This window comes from Exserohilum turcica (assembly GCF_000359705.1).
Source record: "Exserohilum turcica Et28A unplaced genomic scaffold SETTUscaffold_9, whole genome shotgun sequence".
Classification (NCBI taxonomy): domain Eukaryota; kingdom Fungi; phylum Ascomycota; class Dothideomycetes; order Pleosporales; family Pleosporaceae; genus Exserohilum; species Exserohilum turcicum.
In genome coordinates, this window is record NW_007360310.1 from 897,109 (window position 1) to 910,249 (window position 13,141).

The following is a 13,141-nucleotide window of genomic DNA, read 5'->3' on the forward strand; positions in this document are numbered from 1 at the left end:
TGCGCACCCTCGGCCTCTACCTCGCTGCGGCGCGTGCCGTTCAATTCCCCCCTCGTGGACCACGGCAGACTGAGCAGGCTCGCATGCCCCATCCTATCCGCGCCCCTTGAAGCTGCGTCGACGTTTGGGCTCTTGCGATAAGGCTCAACAACATTAGACTCCAGACACCGCCTTGCACGCTTCCTCGGCCGCCCCCGCCTCGCGCCCTCGCCGCCAGCGACACAGTCGCCGTGTCGTCGCGTCGTCGTCGTCGTTGTCGTCGTCCATCGAGCCCTCGCCCCGCCTCTTGTTCCTTTCCTTGTATCGCCCTGCACACGCGGCATGGGATCACTTCTGGTGAGCGATTTCGGTGGAAACCACTTTCACACCAACATGTTTGGCACCGGCACCACACATCAGCAGACACCGGACGCTCCTGCCGCCCATCACACGCCCGTCCGGCCCTCGCCCTCGTCCGCCGCCAATGCGCCGCGTGCAGTCGCTCCGCCCGCTGATGTCCCCATGGCCGATACAGGAGCCCCGCAGTCGAGCTCGACTCCAGGCCAGCGATCGCAGCACAACAGCTCCCAACTCGGCACCGGCACCGCCGCGACACAGCAGCCCGCGCCCACGCCCCCCAGCCCATGCTTCCGCCCGCACTCACAGCAGCCCACGCCTTCTGGCTCCGCCCCCGCCTCGGGCGCCTTCACAAATACGCGACCCGTCGCTTCGACGGCACCAGCTCCCGTCCAGCCCTCGCCCGCCCACTCCTTGCAGTCGCCTGCAGCCTCGCCAACCCGGATCAAGGTCAAGAGCCTCTCGCACATCCAGAGCTTCGCCATCGACGAATCCAGCCCCTTCTCCCAGACGCGATCGCTGGCACGGCGGCAGCGGCGAGACCCTGCAGATGTCGGCCCACAGTACGAGATCAGCGAGATGCCCGTGTCTGATATCATCGAAATGGTGGCCGGCCTGTTGACCAAGATCACGACCACAAACGACCGACAACACGACCACTTGCACCGTCAAATCCCGCCCCCTGAAGGCACATCCGGCCTGAGCCAGCAGACGACCAGCGTTCTCGCCTTCCACGGAAAGAATGTGCCCAGTATCTCTATCCTCAGCTATCTCAGCAGAATCCACAAGTACTGCCCCACCACCTACGAAGTCTTCCTAAGCCTCCTTGTCTACTTTGACAGGATGACTGAGAGGGTAAATGCTGGCCCATTGTCTGGTCTTCGCAAGGCTAACCAACAGTCTGTGGAACGCTCCAAATCTGCACTGTCGGCAAGCTCGACCAGCCCAGATGTCATCAAACCCGAATCGGCTTCGGCTCAGGCCGCAACACCTCCCCCTTCAGGGTCGCTGGGCAAGCCATCCGATGCGCCAACTGATGGTCCTCAGCCACCGTCTCCCCCTCAGCAGAACCTCAACGCAGACGCTGCGTTGAACCTCTCGCACTTTTTTGTGGTTGACAGTTTCAACATTCATCGTCTGGTCATAGCAGGCGTTACGTGTGCAAGCAAGTTCTTCTCTGACGTATTCTACACAAACTCACGATACGCAAAGGTTGGTACAGATTTATCCAGTTCAAAGACGGTTTGCTAACGTGTCAAAGGTCGGCGGCCTGCCTTTGGTAGAGTTGAACCACTTGGAACTGCAGTTTCTGCTGTTGAATGACTTCCGTCTCGCTGTTCCCTTGGAAGAGATGGAAGCATATGGAACAATGCTGGTGGAATTTTATGCCCGTGAGGTAGCCGAACAGCACGAAAGAGAGCGTGCCAGCAAACAACAATAGTGCAGTCGGTTTGAGCAAACTCTTCCAAGACCGACTCAAGCCGTGTGGCAAACACGACAGAGATGAGCAGTGCGACGACAGTTGGTCCCTGCTGAGCAAGCAGGATGGTACTGCATGCCGAACTAGAAGAGGAGCAGGCGACATGACTTGTGTACGGCATGCAGCTTACCAACTGCACGCATTGCGACCAAATTTTCCGTGACCAGAGTCTTTGTGCTCTGGTATAATTTGAGTAGAGACGGGCAACCTCAAGGCTTAGTTTTCGACTTGGCTCTCTTTGAGCCAATGCGTGGGCGGGCGTATCTCCTTAGATGTGCTTAGATTTTGGGATACCAATTATTTCTTCGTTTAAGAGAGAATTTTATGAAATTATAGCAAACTTGGTCTGCTTGCCTTGGTGATTGCTTCCTTCACTTCAATAGCCCGATTGCTTCGTCCACCTCAATAGCACCATGGCAAGGGGGTTGATTCCTTAAAGTGAGGCTGACCACTGCATACTGTCTCGGTTTCCCCCCTCCCCTCCCTCCCCCACCCACCCCCGCCATGCCAACGAATACATCACGCCAGTGCCAGAGCAAAAAAAAATGATGTAACCAAGCAAGGAGAGCGGGGCGGGGCTGAACAGGGCAGCCTTCCCTCTTTTTCTAACACTGACACCATGAAGTATAGCATGTTCCATTGCGGTAGATTTCCCGCCGCCTTACCTTCCCTGGCTCCGGCACGCATGCATGCATGCATGTACATAGCAAGACGGGGAAAGAGAGAAAGGAAAGAAGAAAAAAAAACTTTCTTTCACCCTGACCTCGCATTGACGCAAGACATCACATCAAGCAGCCGACTGGGTAAATGCAAAAACTACCCACCCAGAAAAAAGGAGGAGGAGGAGGAGGAGGGGCAAAATGTGGGAGGGGAGAGGAGGGGGGAAGAGAAGAAGAAGGTTCCGCTTGCTTCAAAAGTCCGACATCCTAATCTCTCCTATGCTGGCGCAACCGACCTATGGGGCCGCCACTAAGTACCTACTACCACGCACCCCCTTGCCGACATTACCATTATTACTATTGTTATTAGTATCGCTGTTGTTATTATTATTCTTATTGTCGCGCAATCCGAGGGAGGAGGGGGGGGTTTCAATACAATCCATTCCGTCCCGTTTTTTTTATTTTTGCTAAATCCAACTTTTGATCCACATACCATACATATACATTACAGCTACCTACCTAAGTACCTACCTTGAACTTAACAGCCACATACACACACACACACACTCACTCACTCACAGCGAAATACACGCATATATCTACGTATATCCAATATACTACTCCACAGCAAATAAATGCTCCGAGAATCCCTGTTGAATTTCCCTTTTTTTTTCTTTCTTTCGCGCGTGTAAACGTACTAGTATATACGTACATATTTTCGTCCGTCGGTCGCTCCGCCCCCAGGGAGCGCACGCACGCACGCACACGCATGCACGCGCGTGTCGGCCGCGCCCTCGTTCAGCCGCGGTGCCGCTCGGCAGGGGTGGGGGGGGGGGTTGCGAATGCGCCGGGGAGAGAGTGGGGGGGGGGAAAGTTGCATTACATACACACGCACACGTACACGTACGTACGCCTTGCTGGCTAACTTGTTTAAGTTGGAGATATGTATAAGCCAGGGCGGGAGGGGGGGGCATTGTGTCTCGTTGGTATATTCTGGTTTTTAAGTACTTATATAGATGGATAGTTGCATTTGCTGTGCATGCTTAAGGTATGGTATATATATATATATATATATATGTGTGTGTGTACGTGCTAAATAATACGTGAATAGCTGTAGGACTAAAAGGGAAAAGAAAGATGCGATACCCAATCCATCTGTTTCTCGCGCGTGCGTTGGGCCAAATGTGACGCGTTGCCGCGCCGCAATTGTGGAAGGGCGGCCGACGGAGGTGCATCGTGGACCCTTCTTTTTTTTCCCCCTCTTTCAAGCAGCCAGAGCGCGACTCCTTTTTTTTATTTTAAATGAAAATGAGATCATCGATAACAAGCGCGCACGCGGGGGGGGGAGGGGTGATTAGACGGGTGCGAGAAACAGGGGGCAGAGAAAGGGAGAGAGAGAGACCGTCCAAAGTGCGTTGTTTTGCCTGATTCAGGGGCACAGAGGTACTTGCACTTGCGTGATGGGGAGTGCGTGTCCTAGGTGTACTAGTTGGTATTCCCTTTCTTTCTTTTCTTTTTCCCATGTTGGTTTTGGCTTTGTTATCGTGGGGCCGGTGGGGACGCTTTACATACTCCGATACATACTGTGAGGCCTTTCTCTCTCTCTCTCTCTCTCTCTCTCTTCCTTTTCCCTTTTCCCTTGTGCAAAACAGCCATTGACCACGCGGTAGTAGCTATTGCATAGCGCGAGGGCCGTGTTTTATTCTATTTTGTGGCTCCGCCATTTCCCTTTTTTATTCCTTCACTCGTTTTCTTCGCACTATGCTTGATTAATTTTCTTCCTAGAATTGTTGGTTCTAAGAAGCGTTGCAGCGGTTGCTACCCCGTCATCTAAAGAGCATTTGTGGTGTTGTTCATCTTGCAAAATGCGCTCCGCGTCTTCACCGCCATTATCGCAAATATCCTTATCCACAATCATCCAATATGTGTTTCTAGCTGTTCTAGCATACGTCCTTGCCGGCGCGCCTCTTTCTTCTCTCCTCACTTCCTCGTTGCGTTTCGACAATGGCTATGATGCCAGCGGTAGCAGGGCAAGAGAAGGCAAAGTCGTCGACGTGAGAAAACTCGAGAGCTTGGTGATCCCAGAAAAGAATTTGTCATGTGCAGAGCATCGATACAAGGGTATTCATATCATGAGCCGGGAACCTTTGGTTGTGTATATTGAAGGGTTCCTGGGAGAGGGAGAGGGAAAAGAAGTGGTTGAGTTGAGGTACGTTGTCTGATCATCTTCTGGTACAGCCAGAGACCACGAGAGATGTTGGAAAGAACCATTCTTCTATCTTGCAACGCCTCTACCAGCATCTGAAAGCAATAATCATCAGATACAAGACATATCATGCCAAGATAACCATACATTGAACATAACCATTGTTCAGTATAGCTAACAACCACCAGCTCTCCCCACTTCAAACCCTCCACAGTCTGGTCCTCCGGCCGCGAATCCCTTAATCCCAGCATCCGCCTCTCAGAGAAAGCTCCCTTGCCGCGCTCCAATACCGTAAAATGTATCGAGGACCGCGCACGCACCTTCCAAGGCTGGCGCCAAAACACCTTTGTCGAGAAGCTGTGGACCCAGCGCTACGGCGTGGGCGGCCACTACACCTACCACTACGACTGGAGCAGTGCCAACAAGCACAGCGGCCGCGTAAGCAGCTTCATGGTCTATGTAGACGGTCAGTGTGAGGGCGGCGGCACGCACTTCCCGCGCCTGGAAAAGCCCCGCGACCCCAGCTGGTGTGCGTTTATCGAGTGTGATGTCCAGGGTGTCTATGGCGATTCAGCGACTTCTGCGTCTTCTTCTTCTAGAACAACACCCGGTAATGGCGAGGATGATAATAAGACGGGGATGCTGAATCGCCAGCAGGATCGCCCGCACGAAGATCTCAACAAGGGTGTTATTTTTAAACCTATTCCCGGTAACGCCGTCTACTGGGAGAATATGCGCGTTGATGGTTCGGGGTACCCCGAGAGCTGGCATGCAGGATTGCCGGTTAAAAAGGGAGAGAAGATTGGCTTGAATATCTGGAGTTGGATGGTCGATGGTTATGTGCCGCCGTTGGATGAAGTGCAGCAGACAGAGGAGGCTGGGAGAGAAAAACATGTTTGATACATAAGGAGACTATAGGATAACAAGAACACACGCAGACAAAGATGCCTATGATCCTTAAAAAAAACTTCATCTGCAAGAAATATGACTTTGCTGAGTATGGTAACCAGAACTCTCCATGAAGATAAGCCGAATCCAAAGAAAGCGACGTGTATCACGGGTAGCAATCACTTTCACCTGCACCAAGTACGACAGTCACAAATAACAAAGCATCTGAAGCATCTGAAGCAATCTATGCACTACACCAAATTATACTACAAGCCAATAGCCCAACCAGTCCGCGCTTGACTAATTCCATGCAATTACCTTAATTCAAAACCCTTCCAGCAGTCGAAGCCGTACTTCTATCCCTGGTCTCTACTTTCCTCAATCCCCTTCCAGCGGCAATCTCACCGAGCAGCGCACCACGGTCTGGTGCTCCAGCTGGAGCCTTCATGGCAGGCATAGGTGGTGGTGGGGGTGCACCGCCACTTGGAGGCGGCGGTGGGCCTGGAGGTGGTGGCGGAGCACCACTCGAAGGCAAAGGTGGTGGAGGGGGAATACCTGCAGGAGATGTCACAGCCGGGCTCTCAGCGCGAGGGCTCTTATTGTCCATCGAAGACAGAGGACGCGGGGGCGCCATGGTACCGAAAAGCATAGAAGCTAGCTGTTTGGCTCCACCTTGTGAAGGCCCCTCGTCGTCGTCGGACGAGGAATCATCCGAGTCGACGACAGACCAGTCATCGTCGTCTTGTCGTCCTAGCCTGCGAGCTGACGGCGCACTCGGTTCGTTAAAGGTGGGCATGGCAGCCTTGTTGGCATTTTCTTGAGTCAGGCGATGGAAAGGGTTTGTAGAAACTTCGCTCGTGGTGCTTGTCGGGCCAGGTGGAGTGGAAGCGTTGTTGTTCTCCTGGTTGGACATGGCCATCTTCTTCAAGAACGGGTTCTTGGTCTCGGTGTCACCCATGCCAGGATGAGGACTCGTCACGGACGAAGCGGGTGGGCTGGCAATAGATGATGGCGGTGTGTTGTGCGAAACCTGCGGCATTGGCGGTGGCTGTGGAGGTGCCGAGTCGCGTGGCAATTCCTGGCTAGCGGTAGGTGTAGTATCCTGAGGAGTGATGTTTTGTGGGCCATCGTCATCTGACGACTCGTCATCGTCGAGCGCCTCCAGTTGCATCTGAAGCTGGCGTTCACGCTCACGAGCAGCCTCAATCTCGGCACGCTGTGCAGCCAACCGCGCCTCCTTTTCCTTGGCATCCTTTGAAGCAGCCTCTCTCCGTTTCTTCTCTTCAGCCTTCTTCAATTTACCTTGTGCAACCTGCTCTTCTAGAGCACGGAGTCTAGCCTGAGCAGCTTCACGTTCGCTAGCCAACTCGCTCTCTTGCCTGCGTTCCTCTTGCCTGTTTTGTGTTAGTGAAAGACTTATCAAACAACATCAACGTCTACTTACTCCATGCGTCTGGTCTCGGCTTCCTGGGCTTCTTGTTGCTCACGAAGGGCCTTCTCAGCCATGTCGTTTTCTGCCTTTCTGGATTCGGCTTCCGCTTGGTGTGCATCATGGTGGCCAATATCGTTCTTGTTCTTACGCGAGACGGGTGGTGGCGGCGCTGGCTTCTTACCACTGCTCTTGATTGGAACTGGTGGCGCTGCCGAGTCATCGTTGAGACGTCTTTGGCGCTCTTCTTCGCGACGCGCGTCCTCCTCCTCAGCTTGACGAAGCTTCTCCTCTCGCTCCCTCTTCTCGCGCTCTGCACGCTGCTGAGGGGTTTCGCCAGCCTTGACTGGGGCTTTGATGCCCAGGGCAGCTAGACGCTCAGCCATTTTCTGCTCAGCCTGCTGCTTGATAAATGCAGCCCGTTCCTCTGGAGTCTTGTATGAAGAACTGCCACTAGGAACGGACGTTGCAGGACGAGCAATAGGGTCAGCACGAGTGGCAGGGCTCTCGTAACGAGATGATGATGAAGGGCGATTATCAGCCGAACGAGACCTGTAGTTGTCCCGGGAAGAGCTTCAACTGGTTAGCAATGCTGCATTCTAATACATAACATGAGGCACTTACTCTTCTTTGCGGACGCGTGCTGCCCGACTGCTTCGCTGAAGGTCAAAGATGAAGTCTTTGACATCGTCCTCAACACCCAGAGCTTCCTCCCACCGACGACGCTCGTGCTCACTGGTATTGTCATGTCCACCTTCCTTGAGACTTGCCTCAAGTCCCTTGGTGTACTCTCGGACGCTGTCTTCGACATCGCGAATCATGCGCTCATTGTTCTCCCTTTCAGCTCGAATGCGTGATGTTTCTTTCTCCAGGCGCTCTGTTGCTGCACCAGTGTCGTCGCTAGCCGGTGCAGGCCTTCCGGTCAACGCAGCAGAACGAGCCTGCATCATAGCCTTGGCACGAGCTTTCAATCGGTCGGACTCTGTCACTGCACCACCTGGACCAGTGCCTACGATTGTGGATGCAGAGCCAGGGTGTGCTTTGGCATCCCTGAGTCTGAAGAGCTCGAGTTGGGCATCCGCAATCTCACGCTCAGTCCTGCGTACATTGGACGCGAGTTCAGGCAGGCGGTCAGTCAAATTCTGAAGCTGGCGCTTGAGGGCACGGCGCTCAGCATCCGAGTCGGCAGATCTCAACGATGCCTTAGGATGAGCATCAATGTCCTCCTGTACTCTACGGATACGGCGGTAAAGGTCGTCGGCTTCTCGTCGATCACGGCGGTCGAGCACATCGTCCTCGTCTGCTGCGTTCTCGTCTTGGGTGTCCATAGCATCCAAGAGAATCTGCTTTTCCTTGACTGCTTTTTTAAGCTGATCAAGAGACATGTCATCCGACCGCTCCGAAGCAGGAGAGCCAGGCTGCGCGGGGGAAGGCGACCGACCACCGCCACCAATGCGATGTCTGGCACTCGACTTGTAACCTACGTTGTCATCATTGTTACGGAAGACAGTGGCATCCTTACGGCCACCAGCCTGTGGGCTTGCGGAACGGAAGGAATGAGATTTCAGATAGCTAACACCAGTGCGTTGGGGCTGAAGGAACGCGCCGGAGTTCTTTCTGTCCTCGGCATCTTTGGAAAGCAGATTCTTCATGGCACCAATAGAGTCATTGATGTTGCGTGTTGAGGGAGGAACCAGCTCAGGAGGGAGACGAGCGGGGATAGGATAGCCATTGAGCTTGCGGTAGATCAAATGCATAGCAACAGCAAATTGATCGAGATCAAGACGACCGCGATCAGCAGAGTCGGCAAGCGTCCAAATGCGCTCCAAGTCGGACTTGGGCAGCCCACTTTGTCCAAAGATCTCAAGAGCCTGTGATCCGCTAATGTACCCCTTGCCCATACCATCCCAGGCACGGAACGTCTCATCATAAAGCTTCTTCTCGCCCTTTGTAATCGCCCAAGGAATAGTCGCATTGCCCGTCAACCCGGCAGTTGTGTGGGTGCCGCCTTCTCGGCCAGTCTGGGGCATCATTCTTTGCGCCAAAGCTTCAATGTTGGGCAGTCCCGTAGCGGGCGTGTTTGCAAGACCCCATTGACCAGGCATCCCAGTAGGCTGCGCATTGAGAGGTGCCATACTCGGTTGGTTGGGCATCAGGCCTGAGCCGAAGCCCGTAGGCATAGGAGGCATTGGCGGGCGCGGCCCAGTGTAACCACCTGGAGATTGTCCAAAGCCAGTAGGCTGCGGTTGCATACCAGTCGGCTGTGGGCCAAATCCAGTAGGTTGTGGCTGCATACCCCTTGGCTGTTGTCCGAATCCGGTCGGCTGCGATACCAACGTAGAGAGCAATTGGCTGTTCGAAGTCTGCGGTTGCGGTTGCTGGATCGCAGGAGGCTCGTTGATTTTGGGAGCATTATTAGCCGGCGTGGAGCCTCTCGAAGGCTCATCTGCGATGCCAAACGAGATGATATCCACCATGCTTGACACCTCATTCTTGACACGCTCAGGCAACGCATTCGGGAGGTCTTTGCCGGTCAACTTGAGGTTGCACAGGTACATGGCGAGGGCGAATTCGGGGAAGAGAAGCTGTCCCGACTTGGTGGTATCCGACAAGGTCCTGAGTCTGTTAGAACAAGCTAGCCGTGCAGCTATCTAAACGTACCAAATGTGTGACAGAGCATCCCCTGACAGCTTGGACCGCAACAAGAGGTCCCGCGCCTTGTCTCCTGACAAAGCCTGCGCATTCCCTACAGCCGATTTGAACAGCTGTTCAAACTTGGCCTGGTCCTGCGCCGTAATGAAGGAGAGCCGGATGTTTGGAATCTTGGTGCCCTTGGCGGGCACAGGCGGTGGCACCGAGGACGACGAGCTGCCACGGAACGAGTCAGCCATCTGCGACGAGGTCATACCCGTAGGCTGGGGCATTTGCGGTTGAGCAGGAGCCTGCTGCTGCTGTTGCTGAGGCGGTGCGCCAGTTTGAAAGGGCATTTGTTGGGGAGCCTGTTGCTGCTGAAACTGGCTCTGTTGGCCTGGAAAACCGGTATACTGTGGCTGGAGTTGCTGTTGCTGTCCGAAGCCCTGCGGCTGGCCCGGGAAGCCAGTATACTGCGGTTGGAGTGGGCCGCCGCCGAAGCCAGTGGGCTGAGGCATCAATCCGCCCTGGAAGCCTCCAGGTTGCTGTTGGAATTGCTGCTGCTGCTGCTGTTGCTGGCCATACTGCGGCTGCCCAGGTCGGGCGCTGTTGCCGCCCCCTAAGTAGGAGTTGGACCCAGAGAACATGGCGGGCGACGTGGATCGCGGATGAAGCTAAGGAGTGTGGATGCGCGCATGCGGGGAGGGAAGGGGAATTACACGACGAGTGCGCGCAGGCGGTAGTAGTGAAGGTGTAACGAGGTTGGGTAACAGAGTCTGGGCTGTGCCGGGTTACCTCAAGGCGCACGGGTAGGTTCGCGCTAGTGAGAGCTCCGTCGTCATCCTGGAGCACTGTCGCGTTCGGCTTCTCAGCCCAACCACACCCACGACTTCTCTTGCATCAGCCGCACCATGTCAAGCCAACAGAACGGAGCAGGTGCCGGGTCGCATTCCGAAGCCGACCTTGCGCAGGTAAGGTCCGTGGCAAATACCCGTCTACCAGCCCTAATCATTGTCCAAGGCGTTCAGGGAACTGCAGCGAGGCGAACAGACAGCCGCCGCCCTGGAGACGCACCTGGATTCGATCGAGAAGAAGATTGAGGCTCTGCTCGCGCAAGCAGAGAAGGCCGAGCAGGAGATGAAGGATGGCGCGGCGACCAGCGAGCAGTCGTCCAAAACAGATGGGAAAGACTCGTGAAGTCCGCAAGGCCATTGCATTCGGTGTTGGCGTGGATTCTACCGTCTGCAGATCTTGCCAAAGTAACTCCTCGCACATATTTTAATCTCAAAGTCAGGCCAGATGGTATATGCGCAACCACATGATTTCAACGTGCTAACGGGGTGGATTTTTACAACATAGTAGAGTTGTAGATTTTGAAAGCATGTGTCAGCTACTACTAATCACTCCTAGGTATAGTACTAATCACTTTTAGGTATACTAGTCACTCCAGAAGGAGGCGGCGATCGTCTTATAGACCACCAACAGTCGAAGGCTTTGCACCTGAACCCTCGGCCTCGAAGACCTTGTCCAAGTGGAATACCCCATTGCTGTCCTTCTCGACCACACCCACCTCGGTGATGATGCCGTCAATGAGCTCTGCAGGAGTGACGTCGAATGCTGGATTCCATACTCCAATGCCATTGGCTGCAATGCTAATAGTCTCAACGACGCCCAGATCGAGCGAGACACCATCGTGCCTCGGTCCCTTGACAAGCGTCACCTCCTTTCCAGGTCGCTCTTCAATGACAATGTCTGTGCCGGACTTTGTGTTTAGGTCAATTGTTGTCCGTGGCGCTGCTACGAGAAACTTGACCCCGTGATGCCTAGCAAGGATGGCGAGTGAATATGTGCCGATTTTGTTGGCAGTGTCGCCATTTGCCGCTACCCGGTCTGCGCCAACCACGATGCCGGCAATGTTCTCGCTCTCGCCCCGTAGCCGAAGCAGGGCTGCAGCCATCGAATCAGTGATGAGAGTCGCTGGTATCTTGTCGTGGACCAGCTCAAACGCTGTCAGTCTGGAGCCTTGGTTGTACGGGCGAGTCTCTGAACAAAAGGCATGCTTCAGTGAGCCGTTGGCATGCAATGACCGGATTACACCCAGTGCTGTGCCATATCCTGCCGTTGCGAGAGATCTGTGGCGTTAGTCGCCTGTAGCAGACAAAAGACTCCAATACACACCCAGTATTGCAATGCGTCAGCATGCTAACAGGGCCCTTTTTCCCCGCCTCGGTGTTGCTCACTATCCATTCTGCACCGTGCTTTCCGATGCTCTCGTTGTCGCTCACATCATCGACGAGCATCTGCTCTGCGGCGGTCACGTATACCTCGCGCACAGTCTCTCCGGTTGCTCCCGCTTCCGCTGCGGCATGCTCTGTGATCTTTCGCAGTTTGCCAGCAGCGTCTGCGAGGTTGACGGCAGTGGGCCGGCTTGTCACGAGGTAGTCCAACTTTTCTGTAATGAAGACTTTGACTTCTTCGGGGACTGCAGCGAGCTTCATGTTTGTGAGTTCGACGGCGAGGGCGAGGGCAGCCACAATGGCGATGGCTGGCGCGCCCCGCGTGCGCATGTCTTTGATGGCATGCCAGGCGTCAGTGCTGGAGTAGATGTGGTCATATTCTTCGGCATGGGGGAGTTTCAGTTGGTCGAGGATTTGGAGCTGGCCCCGCTCGTACTTGATTGCCTGCAGCACCATTTTGGAAGGCTTGTGTTTTGCGCAGCAGAAAATTTGGCAATGGTGAGGTTGGGTTGGGTTGCAAGCAATTGCCCCCAACGTCCAAGTCCAACGTGGGACCCTGGCGCTACTAGCACCTGCACACCGGGCCGAGCGGTGCCTGGGCCGTCTCCAGGCAAGACGCTTGCTTCATATAAGCGTGCACCTGCAGTGCATAGGGATACTCGACGTACGTCGTTCTATAGCAGTGGTGTGGACAGGGCCGCTCTGCCTCGACATTGCGTCATCGCGACTCACCGCCGGCAGAAGGGCTTTCGGATGGCGGCACGTGAAAAGACCGAACTAGCCACGTGTGGCTGCAAGCCGAGGCTGGGCTTAGCCACAAAGGTGCTCAACTGCCGGCGACATTGGCCGCAGCCTTATGGTCAGCCAGACAGAGACGGGCCGCCGAGGCACTTGCACTTGCACTTGGATCGAGTAAGACGGGGAAAAAGGCAACGGTGAAAATGCAGTGGTGGTGGCAGCGTCGCGACCATGCGCGGGGAGGCGAAATTGTCTCAGCCCTACCTGAGCCACAAAGCAAAGCAGGGATCATGGCCGTCGGCAGCAGGCAAGGGGAGAGTGAATTCAACAAGACGCCAACGACGTGACGATGCCCGTATCCAGACTGGACGGCCCAAATCGCCCAGGGCCGAGCAGCCAGTCCTCACATCTCCCTTTCTCCTGTGCACCTCCGCGCCGCTCTGCACATACTTATTACCGCTGCATGCCTAGTCCTCTCCTTTTGGCCACCAGCCGTTCGCCTCATCTGCACTGTGCTATCCAATCCTTGACACTTTC

The 13,141-nt window shown here is 54.8% G+C and overlaps 5 protein-coding genes across 5 annotated transcripts; 3 read left to right on the forward strand and 2 right to left on the reverse strand.

Moving 5' to 3' along the window:
* The first annotated feature begins 63 nt into the window (after positions 1–63).
* On the forward strand, positions 64–2,147 carry SETTUDRAFT_166322 (uncharacterized protein). The gene is made up of 2 exons (XM_008033295.1): positions 64–1,548; positions 1,598–2,147. Exons 1-2 carry the CDS (start codon positions 373–375, stop codon positions 1,775–1,777), a joined length of 1,356 nt encoding a protein of 451 aa, XP_008031486.1. The 5' UTR covers positions 64–372; the 3' UTR covers positions 1,778–2,147.
* A 2,193-nt stretch (positions 2,148–4,340) lies between these two features.
* On the forward strand, positions 4,341–5,611 carry SETTUDRAFT_182024 (uncharacterized protein; the record flags this gene model as incomplete). The annotated part of the gene is made up of 2 exons (XM_008033296.1): positions 4,341–4,684; positions 4,870–5,611. 2 exons carry the CDS (start codon positions 4,341–4,343, stop codon positions 5,579–5,581), a joined length of 1,056 nt encoding a protein of 351 aa, XP_008031487.1. The 3' UTR covers positions 5,582–5,611.
* A 178-nt stretch (positions 5,612–5,789) lies between these two features.
* On the reverse strand, positions 5,790–10,323 carry SETTUDRAFT_143983 (uncharacterized protein). Its single transcript, XM_008033297.1, has 4 exons — positions 9,660–10,323; positions 7,623–9,614; positions 7,014–7,571; positions 5,790–6,963 (listed from the first exon to the last, which is right to left on the reverse strand). The coding sequence occupies exons 1-4, from the start codon at positions 10,274–10,276 to the stop codon at positions 5,889–5,891; spliced, it is 4,242 nt and encodes a 1,413-aa protein (XP_008031488.1). The 5' UTR covers positions 10,277–10,323; the 3' UTR covers positions 5,790–5,888.
* A 217-nt stretch (positions 10,324–10,540) lies between these two features.
* On the forward strand, positions 10,541–10,826 carry SETTUDRAFT_24409 (uncharacterized protein; the record flags this gene model as incomplete). The annotated part of the gene is made up of 2 exons (XM_008032989.1): positions 10,541–10,600; positions 10,650–10,826. The coding sequence occupies 2 exons, from the start codon at positions 10,541–10,543 to the stop codon at positions 10,824–10,826; spliced, it is 237 nt and encodes a 78-aa protein (XP_008031180.1).
* Positions 10,827–10,998: 172 nt separating this feature from the next.
* On the reverse strand, positions 10,999–12,637 carry SETTUDRAFT_166325 (uncharacterized protein). The gene is made up of 2 exons (XM_008033298.1): positions 11,808–12,637; positions 10,999–11,761 (listed from the first exon to the last, which is right to left on the reverse strand). The coding sequence occupies exons 1-2, from the start codon at positions 12,320–12,322 to the stop codon at positions 11,098–11,100; spliced, it is 1,179 nt and encodes a 392-aa protein (XP_008031489.1). The 5' UTR covers positions 12,323–12,637; the 3' UTR covers positions 10,999–11,097.
* Positions 12,638–13,141: the final 504 nt, after the last annotated feature.

Bases quoted from the DNA above. Each gene is read 5' to 3' on its own strand.
- SETTUDRAFT_166322 (XM_008033295.1), top strand. From the start codon at position 373: ATGTTTGGCACCGGCACCACACATCAGCAGACACCGGACGCTCCTGCC. The intron at 1,549-1,597 runs GTTGGTACAGAT...AACGTGTCAAAG, and splicing joins CAAACTCACGATACGCAAAG to GTCGGCGGCCTGCCTTTGGT.
- SETTUDRAFT_143983 (XM_008033297.1), bottom strand. From the start codon at position 10,276: ATGTTCTCTGGGTCCAACTCCTACTTAGGGGGCGGCAACAGCGCCCGA. The intron at 7,572-7,622 runs GTAAGTGCCTCA...AACCAGTTGAAG, and splicing joins GCACGCGTCCGCAAAGAAGA to CTCTTCCCGGGACAACTACA. The intron at 6,964-7,013 runs GTAAGTAGACGT...AACACAAAACAG, and splicing joins GCCGAGACCAGACGCATGGA to GCAAGAGGAACGCAGGCAAG.
- SETTUDRAFT_166325 (XM_008033298.1), bottom strand. From the start codon at position 12,322: ATGGTGCTGCAGGCAATCAAGTACGAGCGGGGCCAGCTCCAAATCCTC. The intron at 11,762-11,807 runs GTGTGTATTGGA...CTAACGCCACAG, and splicing joins CTGACGCATTGCAATACTGG to ATCTCTCGCAACGGCAGGAT.